Consider the following 21413-nt stretch of genomic DNA (forward strand, 5'->3'; position numbering starts at 1 on the left):
TCACCGAATTGTCGTCATATCTGCCACAGAAACGGAGATACGTTGCTCTCGATATTCAAGCATGAATATGCTGAACTGCAATTATGGTGTATTTGACAGGGACAAGAGCGTACATAACTCTAACCTACTGATGTGCGCTGTATATGACATCTGATGATAAATATAACGCGCATCGTATGGCCAATCTTTCTGCAAAACAAGCGGAGATACCTTGATTCGAATATGTAAGCATTAATATCCAAAACTGCAATCACGCTGGATTTCTCCGAGTCCAGTCTTGACAGTGTGCAAACGGGCTGATGTGTGCTGTATTTGGCAGCAAATGTGGAGTATAACATGCATCCTATTGTCGACGTACCTACAATGGATACGGAGATACTTTCACTTGAATAACTAGGCTTGAATATGCAAAACTACAAATACGCTGGATTTGACTCGGTCCGGATTTAACACGGCTTAAACCAGATGAAGCGCTCTGCGTATGGCAGTCAATGTGGAATATAACGCGCATCGTATTGTCGACATATGTGCTATGGAATCGGAGTCACGTTGATTTGAATATCTAAGCCTGAACATACAAAATTGCATTTGGGCTGGATTTTGCAGGGACCAGAGTTGACATAGCACAGACCAGCTGATTTGGCATCATATGTGGAGTATTCTGTGCATCGAATAGGCGACATAGAAACCAAGATACGTTCATTTGAATATGTAATATTTGAATATTTCGCCTGAAAATGCATAATTGCGTATACGCTGAGTTTGGCTGCGCCCACACGTTACATAACTCAAACCAGATAATATACATTGTGTTTGGCAGCAAAAGTGGCGTATATCGCGCATCGAATTGTCGGCATATCTGCAACGCAAACGGCGATACGGTGATTTGAATAATTAATCATGAATATGCAAAGCAGCAATTTCGCTAGGTTTGACAGAGACCGGAGTTGACATGGTACAAACCAGCAGATGTGCGGTGCACATGACATCGGATGTGAAATGTAACGGGCATCGCTTTGTCGCCATATATGCAATAGAAACGGAGATACATTCATTTGAATATGTTAACCTTAATTTGTAAAACTGCAATTACGCTTGATATGTCGAGGACCAGAGATGATATAATAGCACGAGCCAGCTGATGTGAGCTGTATTTGGCAGGCAATTAGGAGTACATCTCGCATCTAACTGACGACAAGTCTGCAATTGCAGCGATGATACATTCTAGTTAATATTCAATAATGGGCCTATTACGATACAGATAGTATTATCGTGACTGAAACACATTGCCGTCTCAGTAAAACCATTTTATTTCAAGCTTCGCGCTACAGTTCTGAATCCGGACAAGACCGTTTCAAGTTCTCGCAAGAGCAAGCAGTCAAATTAAGGTACTCACACGAGTTAGAGTCTAATACATTTTATTGGTCCAACATCGATGGGGCGATCTCGCATCGAAGTTTTCAGAGGACCGCGTAACCTTCCAACGACGACCGCCGTACGAGCAGCGGATAAACTTATTTCTTAGGTTGCCCTCACCACGTCCTCTACTTCTTGATTCTTGGTTGGTAGCTTTAGCGGCTGCAGGTCCGAGAAATTGCATCTTGACCCGCTTTCTCGTATGTCTCATGTGACGTCTCGCTTTCCGCCGTAGTCACTTGTCGGATCCACAAACGTTGAACCATTTGCGCGAGACAAGCGCGGCGCTCTGCAGGGACGAGGGATCCAATTTTCGAAGTATCAAGTGCGATACCTCCAGTGGTAGTTCGGAAATGATATCTACTTTACTTGGCACGAACAAACCAACGACGCGTAGTAGAGATCTAAAAAATTCCATGTTGCTTCTACTGTTGCGCGAGCACGACTGACGGTCTGGCTAAGAGTGGAGGCTTATATATGTGCTGTTCGTCACGGTGCACTGCGAGTTCCGGTTCCGGGTGAGAGTGCTGGTCAGGCAGAATCGATGGTGTGTGCATGTATTTTCACTTACATCGGGTTCACATTATGATTAGAGTTAGAGGCGCGAAACGGATCTTCATTTGGTTTAGACGTTGTAGTTATGCAATAGAGCAGATATTTACTAGTGTAAATTTGATTGTTATATAATTTGACAAGTAGTCGTGGTAATTTGGTACTCGAGAAGCTAATGACAATGATCCTGGGTTCAATAACAAAGCCGCGGTCAACGGGATAACAGAATTCGTTTTCATCCTGATTCCAAGTTGTACCATACTACCTTATCTACGTTATAGGTAGGACTGAACAAACTCTTTGTCAAAACATAGAATATCCACCGAGTGTTAAGGCTCTTTGTAACTGGCTAATGTGACCTAACGAGAGAATGATTTTCCGGCACGATGATGCTGCGGAGGAAAACTATGATGGGTGTGTCTAAGGGCACCAGAACATCGGATACGTGGAGAAATGACTTCGCTCGGAAAGAGATTGAAAGTGACGTTACTGTTAATTGGACAATTTCCATGTTGATGGTTAGAGAAGGATGCTAGTAGCCCTTGAGGGAACGTTGCTAGCGGGAAGCGTCGTCCGTGGAAAAATAGATTTCACCTATCATCCCGTAGTTGAAACAAAGACTGTTTGCCTGTTTAGGACTGTTAAGGACTTTAATTAACTAAATCTTAAGGTTTATAATGGGTCCTCGGGCTAGCTAAACATATACTGTTGAGATGCGTTGACATCTGGCAATCATCTTATCCGACGGATAGAGTCTGCGTGTGGCGAGTCACGGGACAGAAACCGTTGGAATGTTTACTGTCACGTGCCGCTACGATTATTTCATTTAAGGACAGCTATAGAATTACTCCATGCCCTTATTAGACAAAACGTTCATCCCTTGACCGCGGCTACGATCGGTGACTGGTTGTCGCCTCGAGGCCAAGTGCAGTATCACAAGTTTCGAACAATTACAACCGGACTAGATGACTACGATTGTTTAATTACAGCTATGGTAGAATCTAGATTACAATGTTACGGGATTTTCCCAAAATTCCAAACGGAAGGTTCCCGTGTTCTATCATCTCCGATTTATATTTATGCTTGATCTGTCTGGGACCAGTCTGGATATAGCGCAAACTGGCTGGCAAACGATGTATTTGGCAAGAAATGTGGAGTACCAGGCACATCGAATTGTCGACATATCAGCAACAACAACGGAGATACGTGGAGTTGAATATTTGAGTCTGAATCTGCAAAACAACAATTACACTGCATATAACAGAGACCAGAGTCGATGTTCTGGCGCGCAACACATCTGCACTCCATCCCGCGCGGCTTGGCATCCAACGGTCCACGTGCCATCCTTCGAATCCTCCATATGCCCAAGGACCCATCATAAAGCCGAAATCCCTACTGCATTGTTCGCACATATGGTCTAAGTCAATCTGTTTGCCCGAAAAGACTTTCTAATTCTAGAAGTGTTTTCGGTCGGTTTTTAGAAAGGTCCTTGGGTTTAGTACGCCCTCTTAAGAATTACGGAGAAGGCGGGTATTGGCCTAACGAAAAAAGCGGACATCTACCTAACGGAAAATCTGAGATTTCCCATAAACAATGTCGCCTAGGACCCACGTTGGTAGGAGGCTTCTTCCTCCTCTCTTCCTTTCTAACATTAGTCATAACCAATCGGCATCGCGGATCATTGCCCTCACTTTCCTAACTAACAATGTAATCAACGAATCCGCGTTCTTCGCTCAAAGGGCACACCAATACCGAGCTTCGTACTCACATCAGAATAAACTTTAGAGTTACATCATCTCTCACGGTGACTAGAGTTCCTGCAATCCCTATAACTCTTACCGTTCCTATATCTCTCAGAGTTCCATCGTCTCTCGCGGTGACTAAAGTTCCCGCAATCCCTATAACTCTCACCGTTCCTATATCTCTAAGAGCCTCCTATTTCTCTCACAGTATCCAGAAGTCCGACTGCTCCTACAGCTCTCACGGACCTAGAGCTCCTATAGCTCACACTCTCATCTAAGAATAATCCATTTCTTCGTTATCTGTATCTTAAGCAACGGCGTTCTTACTCAGTGTGATTGTATAAATCGTTGGAAATACATATATTTTTTATAACTTTGTGACAACCAGTGTTATATCACAACGACTACACCTATTATCCTAAGCGAAATACGGGGATCGAACTATCCGTGGAGTCGATTATTCCAATCGTAACGGGAATTTACGACTCCCATTGACGCGTATTCAAACGAACGCGTCTCCCCGCGATAGCTCGAAAATACAGTCGACATAGCGCAAACCGAATAAGTACTGTATTTCGCTGTAATTGTGGAGTATAGCGCGCATCGCATTTGCGATATGTATCCAATAGCAGCGCTGATACGTTGGTTTGAACATTTAGGCATGAATATGCAAAACAGCAATTACGCTGAATCTGTCAGTGACCAGAGAAGACGTAAGACAGAAGAGATGATAGAATCGGAAGATGTGCTCTGTGCTCACCAGCAAATCAGGAGCATAACGCTCACCGAATTGTCGTCATATCTGCCATAGAAACGAAGATACGTTGCTTTCGATATTCAAGCATGAATATGGTAAACTGCTATTATGGTGTATTTGACAGGGACAAGAGTGAACAAAACGCTAACCTACTGATGTGCGCTGTATATGACATCAGTTGTCAAATATAACGCGCACCGAATTGTCTGTAAGTGTGCCATAGAAACGGAGATTCGTTGGTTGGAATATTTAATACTGAATATGTAAAGCTGCAAATACGCAGAGTTCGGCTGGGTCCCGATTTTACATGCATCAAACGGAATAACGTGCACTGTGTTTGGCAGCAAATTTGGAGTATAACGAGCCTCTAATTGTAGCCATATGTGCCATAGAATCGGAGATACGTCGGTATGAATACTTAATCCTGAATATACGAAACTGCAACTACGCTGGATCTGGCTGGGTCCAGATTTTACATAGCGTAAACCGGATGATGTGCACTGTACTTGGCATCAGATGTGGAATATAACGCGCATCGCATGGCCAATGTTTCTGGAAAACAAGCGGAGATACCTTGATTCGAATATGTAAGCATTAATATCCAAAACTGCAATTACGATGGATTTCTCCGAGTCCAGTCTTGACAGTGTGCAAACGGGCTGATGTGTGCTGTATTTGGCAGCAAATGTGCAGTATTACGTACATCCTATTGTCGACGTACCTACAATGGATACGGAGATACTTTCACTTGAATAACAAGGCTTGAATATGGAAAACTACAAATACGCTGGATTTGACTCGGTCCGGATTTAACACGGCTTAAACCAGATGAAGCGCTCTGCGTATGGCAGTCAATGTGGAATATAAAGCGCATGGTATTGTCGACATATGTGCTATTGAATCGGAGTAACGTTGATTTGAATATTTAAGCCCGAACATACAAAATTGCATTTGGGCTGGATTTTGCAGGGACCAGAGTTGACACAGCGCAAACGAGCTGATGGGCAATGTAACTACAGCAAATGCGGAGTACAAGGCGTATGGAATTGTCGACATATGTGCAAAAGAAGCGGCGAATCTTTGAATGCAATATTTAAGCATTAACAACAAAAACTACAATTACGCTGGATTTTACAGGGTCCAGAGTTGACATAGCACAGACCGGCTGATTTGGCATCATATGTGGAGTATTCTGTGCATCGAATAGGCGACATAGAAACCAAGATACGTTCATTTGAATATGTAATATTTGAATATTTCGCCTGAAAATGCATAATTGCGTATACGCTGAGTTTGGCTGCGCCCACACGTTACATAACTCAAACCAGATAATATACATTGTGTTTGGCAGCAAAAGTGGCGTATATCGCGCATCGAATTGTCGGCATATCTGCAACGCAAACGGCGATACGGTGATTTGAATAATTAATCATGAATATGCAAAGCAGCAATTTCGCTAGGTTTGACAGAGACCGGAGTTGACATGGTACAAACCAGCAGATGTGCGGTGCACATGACATCGGATGTGAAATGTAACGGGCATCGCTTTGTCGCCATATGTGCAATAGAAACGGAGATACATTCATTTGAATATGTTAACCTTAATTTGTAAAACTGCAATTACGCTGGATATGTCGAGGACCAGAGATGATATAATAGCACGAGCCAGCTGATGTGAGCTGTATTTGGCAGGCGATGAGGAGTATATCTCTCATCTAAGTGACGACAAATCTGCAATTGCAGCGATGATACATTGTAGTTAATATTCAATAATGGGCCTATTACGATACAGATAGTATTATCGTGACTGAAACACATTGCCGTCTCAGTAAAACCATTTTATTTCAAGCTTCGCGCTACAGTTCTGAATCCGGACAAGACCGTTTCAAGTTCTCGCAAGAGCAAGCAGTCAAATTAAGGTACTTACACGAGTTGGAGTCTAATACATTTTATTGGTCCAACATCGATGGGGCGATCTCGCATCGAAATTTTCAGAGGACCGCGTAACCTTCCAACGACGACCGCCGTACGAGCAGCGGATAAACTTATTTCGTGCCTTAGGTTGCCCTCACCACGCCCTCTACTTCTTGATTCTTGGTTGGTAGCTTTAGCGGCTGCGGGTCCGAGAAATTGCATCTTGACCCGCTTTCTCGTATGTCGCATGTGACGTCTCACTTTCCGCCGTAGACACTTGTCGGATCTACATACGTTGAACCATTTGCGCGAGACAAGCGCGGCGCTCTGCAGGGACGAGGGATCCAATTTTCGAAGTATCAAGTGCGAAACCTCCAGTGGTAGTTCGGAAATGATATCTACCTTACTTGGCACGAACAAACCAACGACTCGTAGTAGAGATCTAAAAAACTCCATGTTGCTTCTACTGTTGCGCGAGCACGACTGACGGTCTGGCTAAGAGTGGAGGCTTATATATGTGCTGTTCGTCACGGTGCACTGCGAGTTCCGGTTCCGGTTCCGGGTGAGAGTGCTGGTCAGGCAGAATCGATGGTATGTGCATGTATTTTCACTTACATCAGGTTCACATTATTGTTGGGAATATGATACGTTTACACTGTACATGTGAATGTGTGTGTAAGCGTCAGAGTACGTCCGGGTCTTGGTTGAGACAAAAGACAAGAGCCAGTCGTTAGAAGTATCTGGAAGAGTCGGTTGTCAACAAGCGTGCGTGCAAGTAGGATTTTGAGGTCTTAAGAGTATAAGATATATGTATAACAGTTGTGTGCTAAATAAAGGGAATTATTTGTATTTCCGAATCCATTCTATATCTTTTCATGGTAGCAGAGCGTGGTTCATAATTTTGTAAGTTATTTTAGTGCGTTTTTTTCAATATTGCGAGTTAGTTCGTGTGAATTCTCAGTAAGGAAAGAAACGTTCAAAGGTTACAAAGAGGAAAAATACACTTCGAGCACGTAGGAACGCTTGAGTAAGAGATAAGGAATCATTTAAAATGGAGAGATCGGAAATCATGATACCTATTTTCGATGGTGAGGATTACGGTATGTGGAAGCAAAGAATAACGATGCTTCTCAGATGTAAAGAATGCGAGATTGTCACAACTAGGGTGAAGACAGAAACAGACAATGAAGACTGGGACAAAAAGGATCTGAAGGCAATAAATATAATTTATAATGCCGTCACAAATAGACAATTGGAATATATTAGAGAAGAAAAAACGGCATATGGGATAGTAAAAAAGTTTGATAAAATGTACTTGAAAGCATCGACGGCACTACAGATCGTATGCAGAAGGAGATAGGAAAAGATAAGACTTGAGAAATACACTGATTCAGCAACGTTCTTTAGCGATTTCGAAAAATTAATAAACGAATTAAAATGTGCGGGTGCACAAGTGAGTGAGAGGGAAAAACTAAATTACATGCTGAATACGTTACCCGAAGAATACAACTACATAGCGGATATAGTAGATGCATTGAAAGCAGAAAATCAAACGGTAGCGTATGTAAAAAATAAAATTGAAATAGCGGAGAAGAAAAATAAGTCCAATCGAGGAGAAATGCAAACCAACGCCTTTTCTGCAAAAAAGGAAGGATGCTTCAGACGTGGAAGAGTAGGACATTTTGCGAGAGAGTGTCAAAATGGCGTCGAAGCGGGAAGCAGTAACAGTTTTTGGCGTGGGTCAACACGTGGTCGCAGCAGAGGAAGAGGAAACAAAGGAAATACGAGCAGGGGACGTGGAAATTTCCATCGTCAATCAACAACCGGCACGAGCGAGCATGGTAACTCAAGATCGGGCACATTGATAGCAACGGCGCACGCATCACACAGCGGCGAGGCGAACGAGATAAGTAATAATGAAGTAATGTGGCTATTCGATAGCGGTTGCACAGATCACATAATTAACAGCGTAAATTATTTCGATAAATGTATTGACCTTAAAGAACCGGTAAATATATATTTAGGCGATAATAGATCGATAACGGCAACAAAAGTAGGGAATGTTATAAGATATTTTGAAGCATTTGGAAAGAAAATGAAATAAATATGAATAACGTTTTTTACGCGAAAGAAGTGTCCGCAGACTTGATTAGTTTAGGCAAGCTAACAGATAATAATAACACGGTTATTTCAAAAGGAAATATTGCAAAAGTAATAGTTGAGGACAATAAGCTTACAGCGGTAGCGGTTAAAGAAAAGGGAACATATAGAATGAAAAGTATATTGAAAGGGAAGGAGCACTTAGCAAAGAGCGCCGGACGTAGTGGTATGAGTAAAAAGGAAAGATGGCATAGGATGTTAGGACACGTAAATTTTAAATATTTAAGTATTTTGGGTAAAGAGCAGCTAGTTACTGTATACCGAATGAAATTGAGAAGGAATTTTTGAAATGTACGGTGTGCGTAGAAAGTAAAATGCACAATTTACCATTCAAAAATAATCAAACCAAGGCTAGGGAGATAATGGAAATTATTCATACGGACGTGTGCGGTCCCTTTAAGACTTCCGGATTCAATGAAGAGAAATATTTCATCCCATTTATCGATGATTATAGCAAAATAGCTAGAGTTTATTGTATAAAATCAAAGGGTGAGGTCTTTGATAGTTTCGTACAGTTTGTAAATGAAGCCGAGTATTTGACGGGCAAGAAGTTAAAAATATTGAGATGTGATAATGGAAAAGGGTATTTGAATAATCGAATTTATAAATTTGCTAGGGATAAAGGTATCAGAATTAATAATTGCCCAACCTACGTACATGAGTTAAACGGGACAGCGGAAAGGTATAATAGAACAGTTATGGACATGGCGCGTTGCTTGTTAGCGGAAGCGAAAGTACATAAAAGGTACTGACCGGAAATAGTTTGTACAGCGCTATACTTGAAAAATCGAATACTGGCAAATACTATAGAGAGAGAGACACCTTTTGAAATATTCTTCGGGAGAAAACCAAGTGTTGAAAATCTACATCTATATGGAAGTAAAGTTTTTGTAAGAAGACCAGAACGAAAAAGAGTTTCTAAATGGGATAAGAAGGCAGATATGGGAATTTTGTTACGATATAGTGAAGTAGGTTACAGAGTCTTATTAGGTGGGAAAATAACAATAGCGAGACATGTAGAGGTCATAGGAACAGACACAAAATGTATCGGCTTTGTGGAAAATTCATTCGATAAAGATAACGATGACATTGTGGATAATGATTCATTGGTAAACATGAATAAGGAAGAGTTAGAAAGTAGGGAAGATGAAAATGATAACAGTCTTGAAAGCATAAACATCCCTAGAAGATCTACACGTAATAAGAGAACTCCAGTAAGATATCCAGAAAAAGAAAACATTAGTGAAATCCATGCAAATTATTGTAGAGTAGATATCCCTTGTACATTTGAGGAGGCGATTTGTTGCGAAGATAGTGAAGATTGGAAACAAGCTATGGATAAGGAAATGGAATGACTTTATAAGAATAAAACTGGGAAATTGTTAGAAAGGGTAAAAGGCAAAGACGTATTAGATGTAAAATGGGTTTACACGAGAAAATCAGATGACAGGTATAAGACTGGATTAGTGGTAAGAGGATTCCAACAGAGAAACATAGCTGATGACAGATACTCCCCAGTAGCGAGTAATCAGACCTTTAAGATGTAGCGGTACTTGTCGACAAAAGTCATCATGGTTTTTGCCCAGCAAATCCGCTACACAAGAAACCGTGTTTACTCAAACACGAGCTAATTATAGATATATCGACCTTAGGCGGTTCCGATCATTAGGCCAAATCCGTCGTTTTTGCCGTGACCATAGGCTCGTGAGTCAGCTACCCAAAAAACCAACAATTGTAAACAGGTCGCGAGCTCGGCGTCCGTTGGGACGTTTCGAGAACATTCTCGAAATTCAAATCCCAACGCCTGTCGTCAACTCCGGCGAATATAAATATAGCGGACAGGGTAGCGACGCATTCTTAGTTACCGAGAGATTCGAGCAGCGACAATTAACCGATACTTCTATGCGCCCATCGAATAACGACCGCGAAACGAAACAGCAAGTATATTGTACGACTAGTGTCAGCATCGAGTATATTCTAATAAACTACGTAGTTAGGTATATTCCGGTGTTTGTGTGAATTAATCGACACCTTATCACCTCAACTGGTGACCCCGACGTGATTTTTTTTGTGTAAGAGGTGACAGTGATAGACTAGTCGCGGTGTGAGCAGTATTGTCCGCAAATCACACTATGGAAAAGGAGAGCAAACCAATTCCAGCCGGTGCTTCGTTCCGCGTGCCGCCATTTATGCCTACGAAGACCGGGATCTGGTTTTCGATCATAGAGAAGTATTTCGGCGTAGCCGGCATTAGCCACGATGACGAAAAAGCCTTAGCTCTCATGGGATTCCTCGACCCACCATACCTCGCAAAGATAGAGGATACCGTGACCAACGTCCCTGCCATCGGCCAGTACGAGAAACTGGAGAGAGAGCTAATCCGCGTCCTGACAGAATCGGACAGCGCCAAGGTTGAAAGGTTAGTTGAACGCGAAGAGATGGGCGACAGAAAGCCCTCACAGTTTTACAATGACCTAAAGAAACTAGCCAGCCCGCTCGCGTTCGACGAGTTCATTCTAAACCTGTGGGGGAACCGCCTCCCAGACCGTATCAGGGAATTCCTGGCCGCAGTTGACGATACGAGCATAGAAAAGCTGAACAGTACAGCGGATAGAATCGACGAGGCGTACGATCGCCACGGTCACCGCGCGCATAGGGTGGGCACAATCTCCGAGCCACCGGCATCGCATGCAGACGAAAACGACACGCTGGCCGCCGAAGTCGGCAGGCTGAGGGAGGAAATTAAGGCTTTAAAAATCGGTGGGTATCGTCGACCGCGAAGACGCTCGAACTCCCTTACTCGATGCCGTCGCCGTTCCCGTTCGCGAGACAACCCGCGTCAGGACGGAATTTGTTTTTATCACGCGAGATTCGGCGATCGCGCCACAAAATGCACCGTCCCGTGTAAGTGGAAGACGGGAAACGACCCTAGCCGTCCGTAAAAGCGGCGGACGACGACGGCTTGGGATCACGCCGCACCTTCATCGTGGATCAGAGAACGAAAACCTCGTTCTTAGTGGACACCGGGGCCGACATCAGCGTTTATCCCCGAAGCAGGCTATCCAGGGACGTGAAAAAAGCAGCGTACGAATTATTCGCTGCCAATGGGACGCCCATCGCAAAGTACGGCACCTTGGCGATGGAGCTGAACGTATCCCTCAGACGTGCCTTCAAATGGCACTTCACGATCGCCGACGTGCAAACCCTCATCATCGGCCTGGACTTCCTGAGCCATTACGGGTTGCTTGTGGACACAAGAAAAAGACGTCTTCTTGACACAACAACCCAGCTAACGACCCGGGGATACGCCGCCAATTGCGAACAACTCATGATTAAGACCGTAAAGGGGGATTCGGTCTATCATCAACTGTTGGCAAAATATCCAGATCTAACGCGCCCACCGGCCTTTGGGCGAGAGAAAATACGGCACGGCGTGGAGCACCACAGAGAAACCACACCAAGCCCACCCGTGTACTGCAAACCCCGTCGGCTCGCACCAGACCAGCTCAAACAAGTCAAGGCGGAATTTGCAACGCTGATTGAACAAGGAGTCATGCGCCCATCGAAGAGTTCCTGGGCATCTCCGCTACACGTCGTCCTAAAGAAGGATGGAAGTCTTCGACCCTGCGGTGACTACAGGGCGCTGAACGCCCGCACTGTTCCCGACAGGTACTCTCCACCGCACATAAGACTTCGCGCAGCAGCTACACGGTAGGAAAATTTTCTCAAAAGTTGACTTAGTGCGCGCCTACCATCAAATTCCAATCGCGCCTCGGGACATTAAAAAAACAGCAATCGCGACACCATTCGGCCTTTTCGAGGCAACCAATATGATGTTTCGGCTTCGAAACGCCGCGCAAACGTGTCAACGTTTCGTCGATGAAACCACGCGTGGCTTAGATTTCGTATACGCGTACATCGATAATTTCCTGGTAGTTTCGGAAACCGAGGAACAGCACCGCGAGCACTTGCGGATTTTGTTCGAACGTCTAAATCATTACGGCGTTGTAATCAACCTAGCAAAGTGCGAGTTAGGCGTCGATGAGATAGCCTTCCTAGGCCATACGGTAAACGCGCAGGCTATAAAACCGCTCGCCGATCGAGTAAAAGCCGTAACTGAAGCACCGCTCCCCGCGTACATCAAAGCTCTCCGTAGGTACCTCGGTATGATTAACTTTTATCGACGTTTCATACCGGGGGCAGCCAAAATCTTGCAACCCCTCAACGATTTGCTGCGAGGGGCGAAAAAGGGCAACATGCCCATTACCTGGTCGGAGGACGCCAAAACGAGCTTTAGCGAATCGAAACGCGCCCTAGCTAACGCTACGATGTTAGCACATCCTATACCTGGCGCGCCCATCAGCCTCGCTGTAGATGCGTCCGACTTTGCAATAGGAGCGGTGTTGCAGCAACGTGCGAACAACACTTGGCAACCGTTGGGTTTCTTAACTAAACCCTTAAACGCCGCGCAGCGAAAATATAGCGCGTATGATCGCGAATTGCTCGCTATGTACACCGCGGTCAAACGATTTAGACACGCAGTAGAGGGGAGAAATTTCATTATCTTCACTGACCATAAACCCCTCACTTACGCGTTCGGTCAATATCCCGACAAGTGTTCGCCGAGACAGTTCCGGCTGCTAGATTATATCGGTCAGTTCACGACCGATATAAGGCATTTAAAAGGGCTAAACAATAATGTTGCCGACGCCCTATCGCGCATCGAAGCTATAGGAAAATCCGTGGATCACAAAACCCTCGCCGCCGCGCAAGAAAACGATGAAGAACTCCGCAACATCGTTAACTCCGGTACATCCGCGTTACAGCTTAAGAAAATTCGTTTTCCGGATTACGACGCGGAAATATACTGTGACGTGTCAAGCGGCATCGTACGACCGTACGTACCGAAATCCTTGCGGTGCGACGTATTTAATGCACTCCACGGACTTTCTCACCCAGGAATTCGCGCAACTCAGAAATTAGTAAAATCGCGTTTTGTTTGGACTGCGTTAAACAAAGATTACCAAACATGGACACGGCAATGCATCCCCTGCCAGCAATGTAAAATAACGCGACACGTATCGACGCCGTCCGGAACATTCGATAGAGCTCGCAGGACGATTCGAGCATATACATTTAGACATTATCGTTATGCAGTACTCTCAAGGCTGCCGATATTGTCTAACATGTATCGATCGTTTTTCACGTTGGCCCGAAGCGATTCCTATACCGGATATGGAAGCAACGACCGTTGCCTCGGCTCTTCTTTCCACATGGATAGCGCGTTTTGGCGGCCCAGCAAAAATAACAACCGATCAAGGACGCCAATTCGAATCCAATCTCTTCAGAGAACTATGCCGGATGCTCGGCATTAAGCATTTGCGTACCACAGCCTATCATCCCGCGTCCAACGGGATGGTAGAGCGCTTCCACCGGCAGCTTAAAGCCGCAATCAAATGCCACAATTCGAGCAACTGGGTCGAAAGCCTTCCCATAGTTCTTCTAGGCATTAGAACCGCTATCAAGGAAGATCTGGGCGCAACGGCAACCGAAATGATCTATGGTACGGGCATACGATTGCCAGCGGAATTTTTCGTACCAGCAAAACAACAGGCCAACGCGGAATTCGCAAACCGTCTGCGAGAGCGAATGAGCGAGATCAGAACTCTGCCAACTTCACAACACGCCGAGAAGACGACATTCATGTTCCGCGATTTAAAAACGTCGCCGTATGTGTTCGTTCGTCACGATGCAATCGGAGGCCCTCTGCAACCGCCGTACGATGGCCCCTATCAAGTGATACAGCGTGGGAAAAAACCTTTAACATACGTGTGAGGGATAAGGGCGTAAAAGTCTCCGTAGACCGTCTAAAACCCGCCTTCATCGTGTCGGAAGATATTGAGCACCTAGAAAGGAATGCACAAGCCCACGACGTATTTGTACCTAGGAAAATCTTCCGATCGCAAAGCAGCGAGCAAGCGCAACAAAGCGACGGAGACGCAAGAGCGCATTACACCACGCGTTCGGGCCGGAAAGTTCGTTTTCCCGACCGCTTTCAAGCGGGTTTGAATTAAGCGGTTAGCAAGGGCACCCCCGCTATCATAAATAAGCTAATATAAAAGAAGAACGTTAACACTGTCAGGGGGGTACTGTAGCGGTACTTGTCGACAAACGTCATCATGGTTTTTGCCCAGCAAATCCGCTACACAAGAAACCGTGCTTACTCAAACACGAGCTAATTATAGATATATCGACCTTAGGCGGTTCCGATCATTAGGCCAAATCCGTCGTCTTTGCCGTGACCATAGGCTCGTGAGTCAGCTACCCAAAAACCAACAATTGTAAACAGGTCGCGAGCTCGGCGCCCGTTGGGACATTTCGAGAACATTCTCGAAATTCAAATCCCAACGCCTGTCGTCAACACCCGGCGGATATAAATATAGCGGACAGGGTAGCGACGCATTCTTAGTTACAGAGAGATTCGAGCAGCGACAGTTAACCGATACTTCTTTGCGCCGATCGATTAGCGACCGCGAAACGAAACAGCAAGTATATTGTACGACTAGTGTAAGCATCGGGTATATTCTAATAAACTACGTAGTTAGGTATATTCCGGTGTTTGTGTGAATTAATCGACACCTTATCACCTCAAGATATTGCTATCATATTGTTGTCAAAATGGATTAATTATTGAGCAAATGGATGTAGAAACTGCCTTTTTAAATGGTGAAGTAACCTCGGAGGTATATGTAAATCAACCAAAGGGATATGCGGACGGAACGAATAGAGTTTGTAAACTATCGAAAGCGCTGTATGGGTTAAAAGAAAATCCAAGGGACTGGTATGAGTGTTTTGATAAGTATGTGACGAGATTAGGTTTTAAGAAGAATAACATAGAGTTGTGCCTATATGCACATGGAGAGGGAGAAAATGTTGTTTATTTACTAATGTATGTAGAAGATTTGCCAATTAGTAGTAAAAATAAAAGGAAGATACAAAGGGTAAAGAAGTTATTAACTAATAGATTTGAAATGAAAGATTTAGGTGAAGTCAAAGAATAGAGAGGATATTGGCTACAAAAATTTAATTGGCGCATTGTTGTATATTAGTGTAAATACCATACCCGATATAAGTTATAGTGTGAATTATTTGAGTAGATTTCAAGATTGCTGTAATGAGACACATTTTAAATATGCTTTGTGAATATTGAAATATTTGTACCGGACTAGAGATTTGAGATTAGATTATAAAAGGAATGAAAAATATGATAGATTGTTATGTGGACGCTGATTGGGCAGGATATCATTTAGATAGGAAATCGACTTCTGGATATGTAATTAGATTGTATGGAAATGTAATTGGTTGGAAGTCTAAAAAACAAAGGTATGTGACAAAAGCCTCGACGTATGCAGAGTATGTAGCTCTACCGGAAGTGGTGAGTGAATTAATGTCTATTAGGGAAATTATGAAAATCTTCAATGTAAATCTAGACGATAACCCTGTAAAAATTTATGAGGATAACTCTGGAGTGATAAGTATAGCAAAGCACGGAAATTTTACGAAAAATTCTAAACACATTGAAGCTCATTACCACTACGTTCACGAATGCTTAAAGGAGAACAAGATAAACATACTTAAAGTAAGTACAGACGAAAATACTGCGGATACTTTTACGAAGGCACTGTGTAGAGAGAAATTCGAAAGGTTTAGGTCATGGATGAATGTAAACTAAGAGAAATGTAAATAAATAAGTGTTAAAGTTTCTGTTATGTAATTCGTCAAAGCATGTAAATACAATTAAGTGTACAGTATAAATGTAAGGAGGCGTGTTGGGAACATGATACATTTAAACTGTACATGTAAATGTGCGTGTAAGCGTCAGAGGACGTCCAGGCCTTAGTTGGGACAAAAGACAAGAGTCTGTCGTTAGAAGTATCTGGAAGAGTCGGTTGACAACCAGCGTGCGTGCGAGTAGGATTTTGCGGTCTTAAGAGTATAAGATATATGTATAACAGTTGTGTGCTAAATAAAGGGAATTATTTGTATTTCCGAATCCATTCTATACCTTTTCAATTATGATTAGAGTTAGAGGCGCGAAACGAAACTTCATTTGGTTTAGACGTTGAAGTTATGCAATAGAGCAGATAATTACTAGTGTAAATTTGATTGATATATAATTTGACAAGTAGTCGTGGTAATTAGGTACTCGTGAAGCGAATGACAATGATCCTGGGTTCAATAACAAAGCCGCGGTCAACGGGATAACAGAATTCGTTTTCATCCTGATTCCAAGTTGTACCATACTTCCTTATCTGCGGTATAGGTAGGACTGAGCAAACTCTTTGTCAAAACATAGAATATCCACCGAGTGTTAAGGCTCTTTGTAACTGGCTAATGTGACCTCACGAGAGAATGATTTTCCGGCACGATGATGCTGCAGAGGAAAACTATGATGGGTGTGTCTAAGGGCACCAGAACATCGGATACGTGGAGAAATGACTTCGCTCGGAAAGAGATTGAAAGTGACGTTACCGTTAATTGGACAATTTCCATGTTGATGGTTAGAGAAGGATGCTAGTAGCCCTTGAGGGAACGTTGCTAGTGTAACGTAAATCACATCAGAGACCAGGACACACACACACACCACGGGCAGGATGGTGTCCCGGTCGGCATACTTCGCACCCGATGGACCGACGAGAGTAACACATGGCGACCTTGGCAACAATGTATATTGGCGGAGTACCTGAGGATTCATTTATGGCCCAACGGTCCTTCCACCAAATGTTCCAGAAGCGTAGCAACGGTCACGTACGCCTACAGGGTAGTGGGGATAATGAGAGAACAGATGACCGAAAGTAAAAAGGTTGTAGGGACTCACTCTCGTACGATCACGGCTAGAGTTCGGAAGTGTCTTATACTTGTATAAACCAAGTGAAAATAATGTCTTCTTCTTCCTTATAAAATTTCTCTTTATTTTTACGTGACATTTTGGCGATCCTGCCAGGATCCATCAACTTCAAGAAAACGAAATTACGCATTTCGGGCTACGGTCAACTTTGAAGATTGAGGATCAGCGGACCACTTTAACAGAGCAGACACTTTCGACGTTTCGACAAAGGAACACCGCAACGGAACCTTTCCTACGGGTTAAACGATCAAGGTGAGCAAGCCCTGGATTCTTTTGTCAAATACAGATCGAGAACAGACAGCACAATTAGTATAACAATGGCAACGCCACGAGAAGACAGAACCGAAACTGTTAGCGCCGCTTTAACTAACAGCGGAATAGTCCCAACAGATAAAGCTTTGCTTGATGCAATGCAGAAGCAGAATGAGAGACTGACCCAACAAATGAGTATGCTTACACTGCGTATGGATGAAGTTGTAGCAAAAACAAAAACGGGAAATGTATCGGAGGCCAGTTCCCTAATAACCGTAGACGAAGTAACCCACACCGCTAAAGATCTATCGGTCCTTCGAGAACCTCGCCCATTACTTCAAACACCACCTCAACCATCCTGGGAAAGGACTTTTCCTCAACAATATACGCAACCAGAGCTAAAAGCTGAGAGTGCATTAAAATGCATTCCGATATTAAACGGAGAGGATGATATAGACGTGGAGGATTTTATTCATGAAATACAAGAAGTAGGAATGATGTGTAGCGAACCAACACTATTACTTAAAATGATTAAAATAGAGAAGATTTAGGAAAAGCCGCAATGGCAATCCGCAATATTCGTATTACCGAATTCGAATCTCTGTACGAAGCATTGAGACGTAATGTAGCTGCGCAAGTATCAGTGAGAGAACAACAGGACGAATTAAGAGGAATGAGGCAAGGATTAACCGAGAGCGTGCAAAACTATAACATCAGATTTCGAAGCGTTTTTAACAAACTCCAACACAGCATTACCAACGAGTATAGAGACGAACTAACTCGACGGGTGATGAACGAGCAACTATACATGGACTCTGTGACCGACTATGTAAGAGGCCTTCGTCCAGAAATAGGGCAGGCGCTAATGGCTAATCTCCCCCCAAATCTCATCGAAGCAGAAAAGAAAGCAATGAATATGGAAAGATACTTTCGCGAGCACAGCTCTCGCAGACAGATGACGCGACAGACAACCGCCCCGCCATTTTATCGTAACCAGGCTTCTCATGCAGTAGACAATCGCTTCGCTATTACAAGTAACACAAATAATAAAACTCTACTCACACAAAATACTCTACCAAGAACGAACAATTTTACGAAGTTTGGGAACAGACCATTAAGCGAAAGGACGCAAGCGAAATGTCCCAAATGCAATCGATTGGGACACCTTCCCAATCAATGCCAAAATTTTCGGATACCGCCTCAAAGAAAAGCCCCTCCAGGAATAAACCACGTTCAAGAACAATCGGAATTAACAATGCTACCTCAGGAAGATTACCCACAATACTATTACAATTACCAGGACGACCAGGATTGCGATTTCTCGTTGACTCCGGGGCAGGAATCAACTTGCTTAAACAAAGATGCTACCCAGGAAAGACAACAATACCAGACACAAAGAAATTCTCCATGGGACATTCCTAATACGAATCTAATTCCAAAGTCAAGTTGAATTTGTTCGACAAAAAGATAGACTTCTCTTTAATAGATGACGATTTCCCAATTATAGAAGATGGCATATTAGGCTTACCCGGTTTGAATCAATATCGATTCGAACTCTCCAACGAAACATTGAAATTAGATAACAACACCCTTCTGCTGCAACAAGAATCAACCCTTGCACCAGGAGAAACCATTCAAAAAATTGTATACCTCGAAGGGAAGCCAACGCCAGTGTGCTTTATAAATGGTGGTAAGTCTTCAATTCAAGTTTCTAACATTATCGAAAATACAAATACCATAGATCAAATCCAAAAATTGAAATCTTCGATTCGACTATCGCACATAGAAAAACCTCTCAGAGAACCTGTAGAAAAGATTCTTCTCTATTACATGGATGTATTTAATTTAGACAGCGAAACATTACCGTGTACATCTCTTGCTAAACATTCCATTACATTTAAAGAAGATAAAATCATCAACGTAAAATCCTACCGTCCTCCCGAACACCATAAAATCGAAATAAACAAACAAATGACGGAAATGTTAGACAGAAAGATTATAGAACCCTCCGACTCTCCCTATAACTCTCCCGTCTGGGTCGTTCCAAAGAAAATCGACGCGTCGGGGAAACAAAAGTGGCGAATAGTGATTGACTTTCGGAAGTTAAACGAATTAACGGACCAAGACGCATATCCATTACCCGACATTGACGATATACTATCGCAACTAGGGAACGCAAAATATTTCTCCGCTTTAGACTTATCCTCGGGATTCCACCAAATACCCATGGATGAGAATTCGAGGAAGTACACTGCATTTAGCACACCACAAGGGCACTTCCACTATAACAGAATGCCATTCGGGCTCAAGAACGCACCCGCTACCTTTCAAAGAATGATGGACACCGCGTTAAGAGGCTTAATTAATAATCATTGTTTCGTCTATCTCGATGATATCATTATATTCGGGCAATCGATAGAGGAACATAATAAAAACTTAGCCATTATACTCCAAAGACTCAGGGAAGTAGGTCTAAAAGTACAACCGGATAAATGTGAATTCCTAAAACCCGAATTGGAATACTTAGGACACTTAGTGACAGCAAACGGAGTAAAACCTAACCCTGAAAAGATAGAAGCAGTAAAGAACTTCAAACTACCCAAAAATCCTACGGATGTAAAATCGTTCCTTGGGTTAGCCGGATACTATAGAAAATTTATTAGGAATTTCTCGAAAATTGCCAAACCGTTAACGGAACTAACTAAGAAAGACATACAATTCCACTGGACTGACAAAACACAACTTAGCTTCGATACATTAAAAGAAAGACTATGCCAAGCACCAGTACTAAAATACCCCGACTATACGAAAACATTTACGTTAACAACGGACGCCAGTAATGAAGGTCTAGGAGCCATCCTTTCACAAGACGGACACCCTTGTTGCTTCATTTCAAGGACATTAAACCCCCCTGAACGAAATTATACTACGACGGAAGAAGAATTATTGGCCATCGTTTGGGCAGTTAGAAGATTTAGGCAATATTTATTAGGCCGCAAATTCAAAATTCAAACAGACTACCAAGCCCTTAAATGGCTGCACAACTGCAAGGACCCCTCTAGTCGATTGATTCGATGGAGATTGAGATTAGAGGAATACGAATACGATATAGAGTACGTAAAAGGAAAGGAAAACGTAGCCGCTGACACCCTATCCAGAATACACGCGATAACACAAACTGACGTTTTATTAAGACAATTCAGAGACTGGGAAAAATCAGAAGAAATACCAAAATTATTGAAACTAACATCTAACAAAGACAACTTTTTCCAATTAACAAAACCATATCTGGGCCCATATGACGAAACCGTATGGTTACAGAAAATATCAGACATACTTAAAACAAATAGAAAGATAGGAATAGGAGACAATAACTTAAACGCACAAGACAAAGCACACATAAAAAGATTTCTTTTATTTTTCAATGACCAACGCGACGACATAGAATTTGCTTACGAACCAATACAGAGTTTAAGCGAAGAGGAAATAGAACAAGTACTAAAAGAAAATCATGACTTGGTAGGACATCCCGGAATACAAAAGACGTACGACAGAATCCGAGGCAAATATCATATCCCACACCTAATAGACAGAATAAAAAGCAGAATAGGAACTTGCGCGACATGTCAAACATCAAAGACTACTCGGATAAGAGGAAAGGAGGAACCACAGATAACCGACACCCCGTTAGAATCTAACGACAAAATCGCTA

General features: G+C 43.1%; 1 protein-coding gene across 1 annotated transcript; it reads left to right on the plus strand.

Annotated features, from left to right (window-relative positions):
- Positions 1-17791: 17791 nt before the first annotated feature.
- LOC126926936 (uncharacterized) lies at positions 17792-18720 on the plus strand. Its single transcript, XM_050743250.1, has 2 exons — positions 17792-18189; positions 18253-18720. Exons 1-2 carry the CDS (start codon positions 17860-17862, stop codon positions 18316-18318), a joined length of 396 nt encoding a protein of 131 aa, XP_050599207.1. The 5' UTR covers positions 17792-17859; the 3' UTR covers positions 18319-18720.
- The last annotated feature ends 2693 nt before the right edge of the window (positions 18721-21413 follow it).

The sequence above is a fragment of the Bombus affinis genome, unplaced genomic scaffold, assembly GCF_024516045.1.
Source record: "Bombus affinis isolate iyBomAffi1 unplaced genomic scaffold, iyBomAffi1.2 ctg00000064.1, whole genome shotgun sequence".
Taxonomy (NCBI): Eukaryota; Metazoa; Arthropoda; class Insecta; order Hymenoptera; family Apidae; genus Bombus; species Bombus affinis.